Below are 13,434 nucleotides of genomic sequence, written 5' to 3'. Positions count from 1 at the left end.
CTTCTTTTGGTCATGGCAGGCCTTCTTTTTGTACCTGTTTATTTCTGTGACAGATAAATATAAGACTTGGGGTTGAAGAGATGACACAGCTCTTAGGTCACATACTGTTCTTACAGTGCATGGCAGGCAGCTTACAACCACCCTTAACTTCAGCTCTAGATGATTCTGCGCCCTCTCCTGGGCTCCAGAGGCACACATGCGCTCACACACACCCGCCCCACACCGCTACCCCCCATGAGTCTCAATTTTATATTTTATTTTTGAGGCACTGTTTCTTCATGTGACGCTGGCTGTCCTTGAACTCAAAGATCCATCTGCTTCTGCCTCCCAAGTGCTGGGATTAAAATCGTGTGACCCCACCCCTGGTCTATCTCTTAATTTTGTACTAAAAAGAAATAAAAGACTTTGGCATCACTCTTTTCTTCCTTTATTAATTCATTCATATTACATCTCAATAGTTATCCCATCCCTGGTATCCTCCCATTCCTCCCTCGTCCTGCTTTCCCCCTATTCCCCTCCCCTATGACTGTGACTGAGGAGGGCCTCCTCCCCCTGTATATGCTCATAGGGTATCAAGTCTCTTCTTGGTAGCCTGCTATCCTTCCTCTGAGTGTTTGGCACCACTCTTAACAACATCAGACTTCGTCATCTCTGCACAATGTCATCACATTTTATTTATTGAATTCATTGGTCAATGAATTCAAGCTTGTAAAACCCAGGGCCTCAAAGACAAAAATCACTAGGAACCCGTTTCCACACACAATGTGGAAGATGTTATGTAGGCCTTTGCTTACACCTTCGGCCCCATATATATCTTTCCATGGTCTCATGCAAACTTTTGAGAGTTAGCTCTTAATGCATCCATGCCATCTGTATACATAGGAACTTCTTATACGCATGGAAGGCCAGGAAGGACTTCATAATTGTTGACATATTTCAGTTCATGGAAGACCTGGTAAGATGCGTCTGCCTTCCACACAAACAAACTACCCAAGAGCAGAGACAAGCTCTATTTTGATCGACTTATGACTTAGTCTTTGCACAATGCCTATGCTTGACCTGTTGTGAATAAGACCCAGAGGCAGTCTAATGAACTAGACTGGCTCAGTCGCTAGAAGCTGTGTGTGTGTGTGTGTTTTGGGATCACAGGGGCCACTTTTCTGAAAGCATGGTGACCCTGGCCACTTACTCTCACCAATATTAGTGTTTTAACATCCAAGGTTAAGCAGGATGGGACCCTGATAGGATGCTATCTCTCAAGGTCATAGAGTGAACATTTGGTCGAGATATGAGCTCAAGTCAGGTGGGAGAACGAACTAAGACAACATGGAGGGTGACAACAAGGGGTTTTGCTTTCCTGTCACTGTGCAACAGGGCTCTAACCCTCAGCTGCAAGGCACAACCGCCCTCCGCACGGAACTACAACCCCCAGCATGCACTGCAGGACAGGCGGGCCGGGGTGAGGCGGCCGCAGCGCCCGTCCCGCGGGACCCCTCGGGCCCTTCGCCTTGGCACATCCCCGGTGCCCACTGGCTGTGTCCAGTTCGGAGACAGACGCTCTCCCCCGCGCGGCGCTGCGCCCTCGAAGTAGTCCGGACTCTTCCCCGCCCCGGCTTTCCGTCAGGCTTTGGCGCCCGGCGCCCGCGCGGTGACAGCTGGAGGGAGGGCGTCCGGCTCGGAGGACCCCGGAAGCGCCTGGTTCCGGGCTGCCGAGGTGGGGCGGTCGCAATGATGGCTTCGGGCCTGGGGCTGGGCAGCTGATCGCTGAGGTGGGAGTGGGCCCTGTGCCCAGAATCTCAGTGGCCGCCGCTCACACGCAGCCTGCGCCATGGCCACCTCCGCCGCCTCCTCGGAGCACTTCGAGAAGCTGCACGAGATCTTCCGTGGCCTCCTAGAAGACCTACGAGGGGTGCCGGAGCGGCTGCTGGGGACCGCGGGGACCGGTGAGGGGGGGGGCGGGAGCGAAGCAGGAGAACTCAGCCTAGTGCTGCTGGGCTCCTCCCCGCTTCCCAGGCGCCCAGGGTCTCCTGCAGCCACTTGGGGTGACTGGGGGCGTGCAAAGGGATAGACATTAGGGTGTCCGTCTCCTAGGGAGCCTCTTATGTCCTATCCCCCCCCCCAATTCTCACTTATGCCTCTCCCAGCAGCAAGGGGGGCGGGCGGTTCTTAAGTCTGCAGTGCTATTTCAGTAAGACGAGTTTTTAAAAGTCATAAGATTTGGGTGTGGGGATGCAGGAGTTTGATAGTTTCGTAGGCAGTACTTTGAAAAAAATAATTCTAATCATAGAGTTTAGCTTATAGGTGAGACAGTGGCGGGAGGGGAGGGGAGTAAAACAGCCACATTGAAGAGGAACCCTAATGTCTCACTTTAAGACTCTTTGACGTAATAGGGGAAATCAGTAAGGAACATAAGCAGCTGAGTAATGTGGATTTCATTTTAGAAGCCAGGCCGCGGTAGCTGGATAGAGGATGTGAGGATGGATATAAGAGGCTGTGTTAGGAGCCTCCGTGGCAGTTGACTAGGTAAGCATGGGCATCTGGAGAGTGAGCATGAAATCCAACAGGTGGCTCCCAGGCAGAGATTGACGAGACTGGTGGATATGGGCAGGAAGAAAGATTGAAGAGTGTCCGTGTTTTCTCACGTGACCAGTTGATGGCATGAACTCTGGCTCTAGCTAGAGGAGGAGACTCCTTTAAGTTGTAGATGAAAATGCCTACCTGTAGATTACAGATAACAGGGTATTCTACATCTAGCCCGACAAAATATTTTTTCTGCCATTAAAAACGTTATAAAGTGGGAGGCAGAGGCAGGTGGATCTCTGTGAGTTCGCGGCCAGCCTGGTATACAAAGCCAGAACATCCAGGGCACAAGCAGAAGAAAGCTTGTCTCGGAAAAAAAAAAGAATTTAATATAGTAAAACCTAAGAGTTTGTCCTTAAAAATACTGTCGGGCCAGGTGTGGTGGCACATGCCTGTAATCCTAGCACTCTGGAGGCAGAAGCAGGCGGATCGCTGTGAGTTCGAGGCCAGCCTGGTGTACAAAACGAGTCCAGGACAGCCAAGGGTATCACAGAGAAACCCTGTCTCAAAAAACCAGTTGCGGCTGCTGCTGTTGCTGCGGGTTCGCTTTCCACCCTGACATGGCCTCAGGATCCTTCTCTGCCTCCAATTCCTGGCAGCTTCTGTTCTTGACTCTTGGCTCCTCTCACTCCAGGGCACTCGGCAACCAGCTGGTTTAAGCAGTTCCCAGAATCTTAACTTAAATCTGAGAGCCACCAGAGCACAGCCTCTGGGAGATGTAGCTCTGGAGCAGGTGGGGCTTAAGGAAAGATCAGGGTTTAGCCTTTCACTGGCAGAGAGAATCCGGCGAAACTAGAGTACCCCCCCCCCAACCCCCGTGGGCCCACCTCCCAGATAGAGTTTGTTAAACTTTATCATCAGACTTCATGAAAGCCACACATAGCTAAACACTCTTATAATGCAAGTCATTTGGCAGGCTGAAACAGGACGAGAACTTGAGCCTACAAGTTCAAGACCAGCCTAAACAGCACATCAAGACCCTGTGTAAAAAAAAAAAAAAAAAAAAAGGTAAGCAGGCAAACAAAGAAAAAATCCCAAGACCTGATGGTGCTTGAAATACGTGTGAATTAAAGTGAAAGATTAGGGGTCAGAGAGATGGCTAAGTGGGTAAAAGCACTTCCCGTGCAAGCCTGTGGACCTGAGTCTAATACCCAGAGCCCATGTAGAAGCCAGATGTGGTAGCTCAGGCCAGAAGAGGTGGCTGCCAGCTGTAGCCACAGTAATCCTAATGCAGAATGGAACCCGGAAGCTCGGGGTCCAGGTGGACTGGAGGAACCTCACCTGCCACAGAATCAAAGAGATACGTACTTGCCTCAAAGAGAAGGAAAAAGGAGAGACTTCACTCCTGAAAATTTGCTCTCTGTTTTCCATATGCATGTCCCCGCAAATCCCAAAATAAATAAGCAGGGACATGGCCCAGCAGGTATCAGCAACAGCAAATAGCCACTGATGACCTGAGCTCGGTTCCCAGATCCCACAAGCTGACTCCTCAGAGTTATCCTATGACCTCCAACACATGCCATAGTACACACATTCCTGCACGGACATACATACAATTAAATAAACAAAAATGTAAACTAAATACATATAAGATATAGGATGAAGCGGGGGTGGCTGAAGGGTGTGGGGCCGGTAGTGTCCTGATCCTTGATCTGTGCGCTAGAACACAGGCACGCTCACTGTGAACACCCATTGAGTCAGACTCTTTTGATTTGGGCATTTTGTGTGCGCGCATTACGTTATATTTCGACAAAATCACCACGTCCAATGACATGTCAAGAGAAGGGCATGGAGCTAGATTCAGAGTCCCGGCTTACCTCCCAGCTCATCATCCATCAAACTTGTGGTCCTGGGCACTTATCCAGCCTTTCTGCTATCTCAGTTTACTCGCTCATCCAATGGGAGTGATTGTCACTTGTGAACCTCCGCAAGGACCCTCTGCCCCCTCACCTCTGGTAATTCATATGTCAGCCTGACTCACGGGGTGACACAGCAGTGGACCTGGGGAGGTCATGCTCTGTGAAACAGAGCCAGGAAGCTGCTCTCTGATTTGACCTCTGTTGAGAATTTGTCAAGTGGGTCACACTGCTGTAGTTGATGCCATCCACTGTCCTAAATAAAACCTTCTATTAGCTTGAACACTGTCCAAATGGTCTTCTCTGGTGGGTACCCCACAACATGCCTGCCTGGTGCCTACAGAGGCCAGAAGAAGGTGCCAAATTCCTTGGAACTGGAGTTATGGGTGACTGTGAGCCACCATGCAAGTGCTGGAAACGCAACCCCATTCCTCTCCAAGTGCTCTTAGCCACTGGATTAGCTCTTCGGCCCCTACATTTTACTTTTTTAAAGGATGAATTAATCACAATACTCACAAGGCTGAAACGAGGATCACTTGGACTGCAGATTTGGAAGCCAGCCTAGGCAACAATCGTAAAATTACATCTTTAAAAGATGCATTGGGTTGTGACAACTATATCACAAATAAAAATACAATTCATTGATTAAAAGAAAAATCTTGTTCAAGGCTAGCCTGGTCTACAAAGTGAGTCCGAGACAGCCAAGGCCACACAGAGAAACCCTGTCTCGAAAAACCAAAAACATAAAAAAATTAAAAATATAAAAAATAAATAATAAAGACCCTCAGGGATGGATTAAATAATGCTTTGTTGACTTTGAATTACCTTAATGTTGAAAAAGAAACAGCAGTTGAGACACATTGGGTTATAGAAAAAAACTGAGGAACTAGGCCAACCAATGTACTATAAAGATCTGTTTATAATGGAATGGAAACCTGCCATAGTTTTGAGAGGGAGTCATGGTTATGCTTATTTATCTACAGGAACTGAAACAATATGGTTACCAACAAAGCTATAAAGATTAGATCTGACCAGGAAAGACCTCCTACAATCTGAAACATGAATGTCTTCACATAGCAAGGGAATCTTATGGGCTACCTGGTCCTCATGACATGCCATTCTTTCATAAGGCTCAAACAGATGTATAAAGTTGATGCCTTACACTTGCTCAAAAATAAGGCAGAAATGTATCTTTAGACGATTTGTACACCTTGCACATTTCATATATATACATATAGAAATGTACCTATACCCTATACTAATACTTTTTAAGTTTGTTTATTTTCAGAGCAAAACACGAGATAATAATCTTTTAAAAATCAAGTAGCCTAGGTGATTCAGCCTCACAGACTCCCTCAGCTACTGTTTCCTTAAGAATTTGCATGAATATCAACTTCAAAAGGGCTAGCCCAAAGGATCAATCCCAAAAAGACTGGACAAAAAAAAAAAAAGATACAGCTAGCTTTTCCCTTTTCCAGCCCTTGGCTGACATCTTAATTTTCTAAGGGTGCCCAAAAGATGTTTTTACCCCCAGACAACAAAAAGCAATTTTAAGAACATAACATCCCCATTTCCAATAGGCAGGGCAAGTGTTTTTGGTGGATTACCAATGTTTGTTATTGTCTGGGGATGTTGGTTATAAATTAGTAAAGGTTACATTTAGGGATTTCTTTTTTCTTGCCTCTTTCTTTTTTTCTTTCTTATCTTTCTATCCTATCTAGAGTTAGGGAAAAGGAGAAAAAAAAAATAATGATAAAAGGGGGATATAGAACTGGGCGTAGTGGTGCACACCTTTAATCCCAGCATTTGGGAGGCAGAGGCAGGAGGATTTCTGAGTTCAAGGCCAGCCTGGTCTACAAAGCAAGTCCTGGATAGCCAAGGCTACACACACAAAAAAACCCTGTCTCCAAAACAAAAAACAAAAGAGGGGGATGTAGAATTATAGGATAAATGGTAGATTATTGAATCTACTAGCCTCAAATATTTTACATTGGTATTATATATTGATAGAAATTTAAGATTATTTTGTTCAACTTTTGCAACTCATTTGAAAATGGGATGTAAAGTTATACTCTTATGAAAGCTAACTATTGCAAACTGTTCAGGATGGTTGGAGAGGCAAGTTAGTAGTTAGTCACCTATAAATCTTAATTGTGGTCTAGTTAGATACTAGTTTAATTAATTACAGAAATAAGCTTTATTTGGTCTCTTGTATATGTTTTCAAAGTTAAGCAGATACCACAAAGCTAGACACAAGCAGTGTTCGTCTATTTATATATACTGAGATAGATATATAAATCTAGATAAATCAAATAATAGATAGATAGGTAGATAGATAGATAGAAACTATAGTAAATAGGTAGATGGTCTTCAAACACTTTAGAGATCTATAGAATATGGCATTTAGTAATAAAGGGCTTTTCTGACAGAGAGACACATCTGGTCCTGGTAGCTCCAATCTACTTCAATGAAGATGATGAGCATCAAAGAAACAAATGTGGCAAAATGGCCACTGGATCAAAAAACTGTTCTTATCTCTACTGCCGATAGCAGACTGACTGTCCAAACTATGAACAAGCATAACACTGGGAAACTGACTGTCCAGCTTTGCAGAGACTAGATGGGCCAGTCCTTCAAAATTCCTGCTTCACAGAAAAGCCTGTTCGTTAACCTGGGCCCGCAGACTGAAGACTGATGTCCTAATGGCTCAGAAAAACTTCTGGTGACTGTCCAGGCAGTCAACTGTCTCTGTGGGGTCTATACTTTTGGAAGCTGTTTGCCTACACGTCCTACATATTTGATAATACTTCATTCTTAAGGTTCTGATGGGGTTGAAGACTAGATAGCTATGGTATTACTACAATTAAGCTTTAGTTATTTAAGAGATGAAGATGCATTATCATATCCTTTATAATATGTGCCCCTCTATTATCTTCCGTTATCCCTCCTCTTACCTCACTGGTTGCTTCTCCCCAGTGCTTTCTTGTGTGTGTGTGTGTGTGTGTGTGTGTGTGTGTGTGTGTGTGTGTGTGTGTGTGTGTGTGTGTGTAGATAGCTAGGTAGATAGAGAAACAGATAGGTAGATAGATAGGATACACAGAAAGAGTTAAATCCAGATTCCGTAGGAAAGAAGACATCCATTATTTTTTTCTCTCCTACCCTCTGTAAAAGTAACTTTTATTCTCCTGGCTCACTTATTGTCTCCTTCTGCTTACCTAGGCCTAGTCCTGGAAGCTTTAGCCTCCATAACCTAATCTAGGCGTACAACGTTTTCAGCCTCTGAGACTTAGTGCTTAATGAGCTCACCATTATTTGGTCTTTCTGAGCTCATGGCTGGCTGGTTCAACTCTGCTGTTCTGGCTCAAACTCTTCTCCCCACTGACTTATTTAATCTGGCCTCTCTCTTGGCCAGGAGTTGCTCTGCTTGGCCTCAAACTAACTCAGCAATCTGCTCTAAACTTCTGTCTTCACCTGAGTGCACACACACTCTCTCTCTCTCTCTGCTACCCATCTCTCTGTTAATGTCCTGATAAAAACTGCCTCCCCTCTCTGTAAAACTGCCTTCTAAGTAGCTTCCCTCTCCTCTCTCATGAGAGTTGGCCATATCCTATACTGTCAAATCTTCTTTGATTTGTCACCTTTTCTGCCACTCAATTAGACATCATTTTCAAACATGGGTGCTTCCTTCTACCACTAACTTTACCTTTGTTTGAGATTAAAGGCATGTACCAGCACACCTGGCCCTAAGCTTTTCTTTACCTGATACTTGCTTTATATCAGGCTGGCCTTGAACTCAGATCTGTTTGTCTCTGTCTCCTGGATTAAAGGCGTGTTTGCATTCCAGTTGGATTGCACAGACCTAGAAGATCTTTGCATGCGATCTCTTGTCAGCCAGATCACATAGATGTACAAGGTCTTTGGATGTGAGCTCCTAACAGAACAGACATGTTCTGAATGAACATTCCTCTACAACCCTCATGGAGGAGGACTCTGTCTTGTTCCTCTTTGTTCCTTCTGTTTCCTTCCCTCTTATAGTCTTCCTTATATTCATGTCATATGTGTGTGTGCTTGTATTTGTATTTAAATATAGATTATGTATATGAGAGAAAACAAGATATTTGTCTCTCTGAGTCTGACTTACTTGGCTTAACATGATCTTCAGTTCCACCTTTTCTTTTTTTTTTTTTTTTTTTTTTTTTTTTTTTTTTGCTTTTTTGAGACAGGGTTTCTCTGTGTAGCTTTGGCTGTCCTGAACTCACTTTGTAGACCAGGCTGGCCTCGAACTCACAGCGATCTACCTGCCTCTGTCTCCTGAGTGGTGGGATTAAAGGCATGCGCCACCACGCCTGGCTCATCCATTTTCTTAAAAATGACAAAATTTCATTCTTCCCTATAGTGGAATAAAATCCCATCATGGATTTGTATCACTCTGATGCTTGGAAATGAGAGTGGGCCCCATCATAGGCTCATATGTTTGAATACTTGGTCAGTGCCCAGTTGGTGGAACTATTTGGGAAGGATCTAGGTGCAGTGGCTCATGCTTTTAATTCCAGCACTCAGAGGCAGAGGCAGGCTAATCTCTGTGAATCTGAAGCCAGCCTGGTCTACGAAATGAGTTCAGGACACCCAGGCAGTTCCATATCTTAGCTATTGTGAGTAATACAGCACACATAGACTTGCATAGATCTCTGTTCACATTACCTTTTGATCCAGACTCAGGCACATTGTAGAACATCTGTCTTAGTTACAGTTTGTACTGCTGTGATGAAACAGCATGACACAAGCAACTTGAGGCAGAAAAGATTTACTTCCACAGCAATGCTCATCATTGAAGGAGGTCAGGACAGGATCCTGGGGGCAGGAGCTGATGCAGGAGCACTGGAGGGCTTACTGCCTTGCTCACGTGGCTTTGCTCAGCTGCCTTTCTTATAGAACCTAGGACCACCAGCCTTAGCTGGTGGGAGCATCACCCACCATGGGCTGAACTCCCCTGCCCCATTAATCACTAATTAAGAAAATGCCTTAAAGCTGGATTTACAGAGGCAACTGAGGTTCTCTCCTTTCAGATGACTCTAGTTTGTATCAAGTTGAGTTAAAACTAGCCTGGACTATTGGCCCTTTTGTCAACTGGACATACAAACATACCACTGTTCAGCCATAATCATTCCTTTCTTGTTCATCCCAAGATAACACATTAACATCAACATTACAACATAAGACATTTAATAAACTTTAAAAGTCCAACAGTCTTGGACTTTAACCCCAGCACTCAGGAGGCAGAGGCAGGTGGATCTCTGTGAGTTCAAGGCCAGCCTGGTCTACAAAGTGAGGCCAGGACACCCAAGAGTACACAGAGAAACCCTGTCTTGAAAAAACCAAAATCTGAAACAACAACAACAACAAAAAATCTGACTAACTTTAGGGGCTAGAGAGATGTCTCAGAGGTTAAAAGCCCTGGCTGTTCTTCCACAGGTCCTGAATTCAATTCCTAGCAACCACATGGTGGCTCACACCCATCTATAATGTGATCTGATGTCCTCTTTTGGCATGCAGGTGTACTTGCATATAGAACACTCATATACATAAAATAAATAAATAAATCTTCAATAAATAAGGAAAGAAAGAAAGACATTCGCCATGATTAAGAAGAGACCAGCATTGTTAAGGTGAAATCTTCTAGGAAGTGTTTCCTAAGAGACAGCATACAGAAGCTGTGTTCCAGAGGCAGCCACAGTTGTACCTCATACTGGTAGTGTAAGAGTCACTCAGATGGTACTGGTATCGAAGGCATGAAGAGGTCATGGAGAACAGCTGAGGCTTGGCACTGTGAGAGGCCAGGAGAGGCCATTCATTGGTGAAGGCGTGGCCTCAGTAGCAATGGAAGGCTCTGGATTGAAGTGGCTATGCCGAGAAGTTGAGGCTTGGCACTATGAAGGGAGCCTAGGAGAGGCTATAGGTGAAAGTGCAGCCCAGCTGCCACAGGAAACCCCAGCATTTTGGAGATGCCAGTACCATGGGATGACCACCAAGAACAGCAGCAACAGCGGCACGGAGCTAGCTGGAGCCTAGAGGACAAGCTGTGTGTGCTGCAGAAGGAGAAGCAGAAGTGACCCAAGCCCCTTGGATCACCTGGAAGAGTGAATCCTAGATACTGGACACTGAGTTACTAGCACTGTTAGAGCTTGGTTTTGCTTTGTTCAGATTGTGACTGTGCCCTGGTCCTTCTCTCTCTCTCTCTCTCTCTCTCTCTCTCTCTCTCTCTCTCTCTCTCTCTCTCTCTCTCTCTCCATCTCTCTCTCTCTCTCTCTCCATCTCTCTCCATGTCTCCTCTCTCCCTTCTCTCTCCTTTTCTTCTTCTTCTTCTTTTGTTCATTTTGGTTTTCAAGACAGGGTTTCTCTGTGTAGCCTTGGCTGTTCAGGCTGGCCTCGAACTCACAGAGATTCCCCTGCCTCTGCCTCCTGAATGCTGGGTTATAAAAGCGTGTGCCACCATGCCTGGCTCATGGCTAATTTCTCAGCTCCAGCTAACCAGCATCAATTGTGCCAGCAATGCAAACAAAGGTTTTACTTTAATGGCGCTAGTCTCTCGTTAATCACAGCTGACTCTTCAGCCCCAACTGACCAGGATGATAGACCATTGATTCAAAACAGCAAACAGCCCTGGTAGAGCTTTTAAACTTCCTTTTAAAATTTCACAATCTGGCCTTCGATCTTCGCCTCTGTTCTCTTATCTTCCAAACTCCCACAGAACATCCCACTGAGCTCTCAACACTCAGTGGGAATCTTTTTCTTAACCCTGGGCTTGGGCTGGGGAACAAGTCAGGGTCAGAGTGCCCTTTCTCTGGTCCTTTGACCATACCCTGAGCCCTTTGGTGGTAGGGGGAAGTCTTTCTTTCCTCTGTGCACTTCTGTGTTGATGTACTTTAATCTCACCTCCCCTGAGGTCTCTGCTCAAATGTGGTTTTCTCAAAGTAGCCTTTACTGATCTCTAGAGCAGAAGAGCCCTGCCTGTTGTCAACTGCCAAAGCCCTTTCTCTTTTCCACAAACTTCCGGTGATCTGTTTGAAGTGCCGCATTTTTTGCATCATAAGACACTTCCCCCGGCCCCAAAGGTGGGGGGGAATTAGGGTGCACCTTATGATCTGATTGCTGTCTGTCAGGCATCAACAAAGAGGTCACTTACTGATGTCTTCAGTTTGCCAGCCAAGGAACATGTGCAGGGTTCAGTGTGTCCTGGATAACAAGAAGAAGCTGGGTGGTATCTCCAAAATACCTTCTCACACAGAGTTTGGTCTCCACTCCACCCAACCCCTATCATGGTGATCTGAGCTGAATGCCAATCTCAGCCTGCCAGGTAAGCAGGTGCATGTTAGCTTGCTGCAGGGAGCGGGGCAGGGAGGAGTGCAGGAACATGTGTAGCAATAAGGAAGCGCTAGCTACCATGTGTCCATCCTTGACTCCTGTGGGGCCACGTTGCTATGCAGAAATCATTACTGGGCATATGGGAGAAGACAGAATTGTTCATTCTGCATATGTTAGAAGACAGATGGATTGAAAAAGTGTGGTCCAAACATCCTGGAGGGCTTCTGACGAAATCTTCTTTATTAGTGCTTAACCAGTTCAGAGCACATATTAGCAGAACAACAACAACAAAAACAGATTTAAAGAGGTGAAGACTCATCTAGCTGTAGTTCCTGGGGTCTTATCAGCCAGTTGCAACCTCTTGATGTTTCAGTCAACAAACCATTTGCAGTCTTTGTGAGAGAAGAGTGGAACAAATGGCTGGCTGCTGGGAACCATGACCTGATTCCAACAGGACGGATAAAGAGGCCACTGTCACTCAAGTGTGTGAGTGGGTTAAAACATCATGGCAGCCAGTGAAGGAGGAAACCATTGTTCGATCATTCAAAAACATGTGGCATTAGCAAGGCCTTAGATGGAACTGAAGATAATATCATATATGGAGATAGTAAAGAAAGTGATACAAATGATTGTCAGCAACTGAGCTTCCTGAATTCTGATCACAGCAATGATGAGTTTTGAGATTTTCCAGAAAACTAGAAAAGTGCTTGAGTCTCTAAGTCTTTCCTCCTGTTGAGTTAACACTGTTTAATATTACCATATTTTGTTATATTTTAGTAAATATTTTATTATATTAGTACTAATTTGGTTCAGAATATTTATTTTCTTGCTTTACTGATCTAAAAACTGGGAGTGTCTTCTGGTCCAAAAAATATGGTAATCCTCTTGAAAGGCTTTCCCTGACATCCTATAAGATTGAGGGGCGGGGCTTATGTCTGCCTGGCTCCCTCTAGGCCTCAGCACAGTTCAATTCACCAAAGGAATACCAGCAAACATTTGTAAAATGAGTAAGAAACAGAACACATAAAAGGCTGTGAGCTGTTCTCATAATACTAGACATCACAGTGTCAAGACAGTGACAAAAGCTGGTGATTACTAGATAATCTAATGCCAACCCTGTAAGAATACTTATTGTAGGGCTGGAGAGATGGCTTAGAGGTTAAGAGCACTGGTTGTTCTTGCAAAGGTCTTGAGATCTATTTCCAGCAATGACATGGTGGCTCATAACCATCTATAATGAGATCTGGTGCCCTCTCTGGGTGTGCAGGCACACATGTGGGCAGAACACCATATAAATAAATAAGGAAGAAGAAGGAGAAGAAGACGAAGGCAGGATGTGGTGGCACACGCCAGTGCTCCAGAAGCAGAGGCAGGTGGATCGCTGTGAGTTTGAGGTCAGCCTGGTCTACAAAGGGAGTACAGGACAGCCAAGGCAATACAGAGAAACCCTGTCTGAAAAAAAAAAAAAAAAAAAAGATTATTGTGTAAAGGAGCCTCCTCCCCAGTTGCTACACAGCATGGACCTCTAAATTGACTTTTGAACAGTTGTCATCAAATTAAATGGAAATTATTCAAAAGAACCAGAAACTATTAGTGTAAGTGGGAAATTACAGGAAGCTAAGGACTTGTTAAACAT

The 13,434-nt window shown here is 45.0% G+C and overlaps 1 protein-coding gene across 3 annotated transcripts in view; it reads left to right on the top strand.

Annotated features, from left to right (window-relative positions):
* Positions 1–1,588: 1,588 nt before the first annotated feature.
* The window catches only part of Vti1b (vesicle transport through interaction with t-SNAREs 1B), a 46,410-nt gene continuing 34,564 nt past the window's right edge, over positions 1,589–13,434 (top strand). Inside the window, exons 1-2 of one of the 3 annotated variants that reach the window (XM_051148300.1) lie at positions 1,589–1,943; positions 2,442–2,523. Coding sequence is in view for 1 of the 3 variants with exons in the window: in XM_051148287.1 (XP_051004244.1) it covers positions 1,829–1,943 (115 nt within the window). In the remaining 2 variants the exon portion in view is untranslated. The remainder of the gene's footprint in view (positions 1,944–2,441; positions 2,524–13,434) is intronic. The other 2 variants (XM_051148309.1, XM_051148287.1) reach the window with 2 other exon arrangements.

This window comes from Acomys russatus, chromosome 1 (assembly GCF_903995435.1).
Source record: "Acomys russatus chromosome 1, mAcoRus1.1, whole genome shotgun sequence".
Taxonomy (NCBI): Eukaryota; Metazoa; Chordata; class Mammalia; order Rodentia; family Muridae; genus Acomys; species Acomys russatus.
The sequence above is the reverse complement of the archived record's forward strand: the minus strand, read 5'-3'. Positions and strand labels throughout refer to the sequence as shown.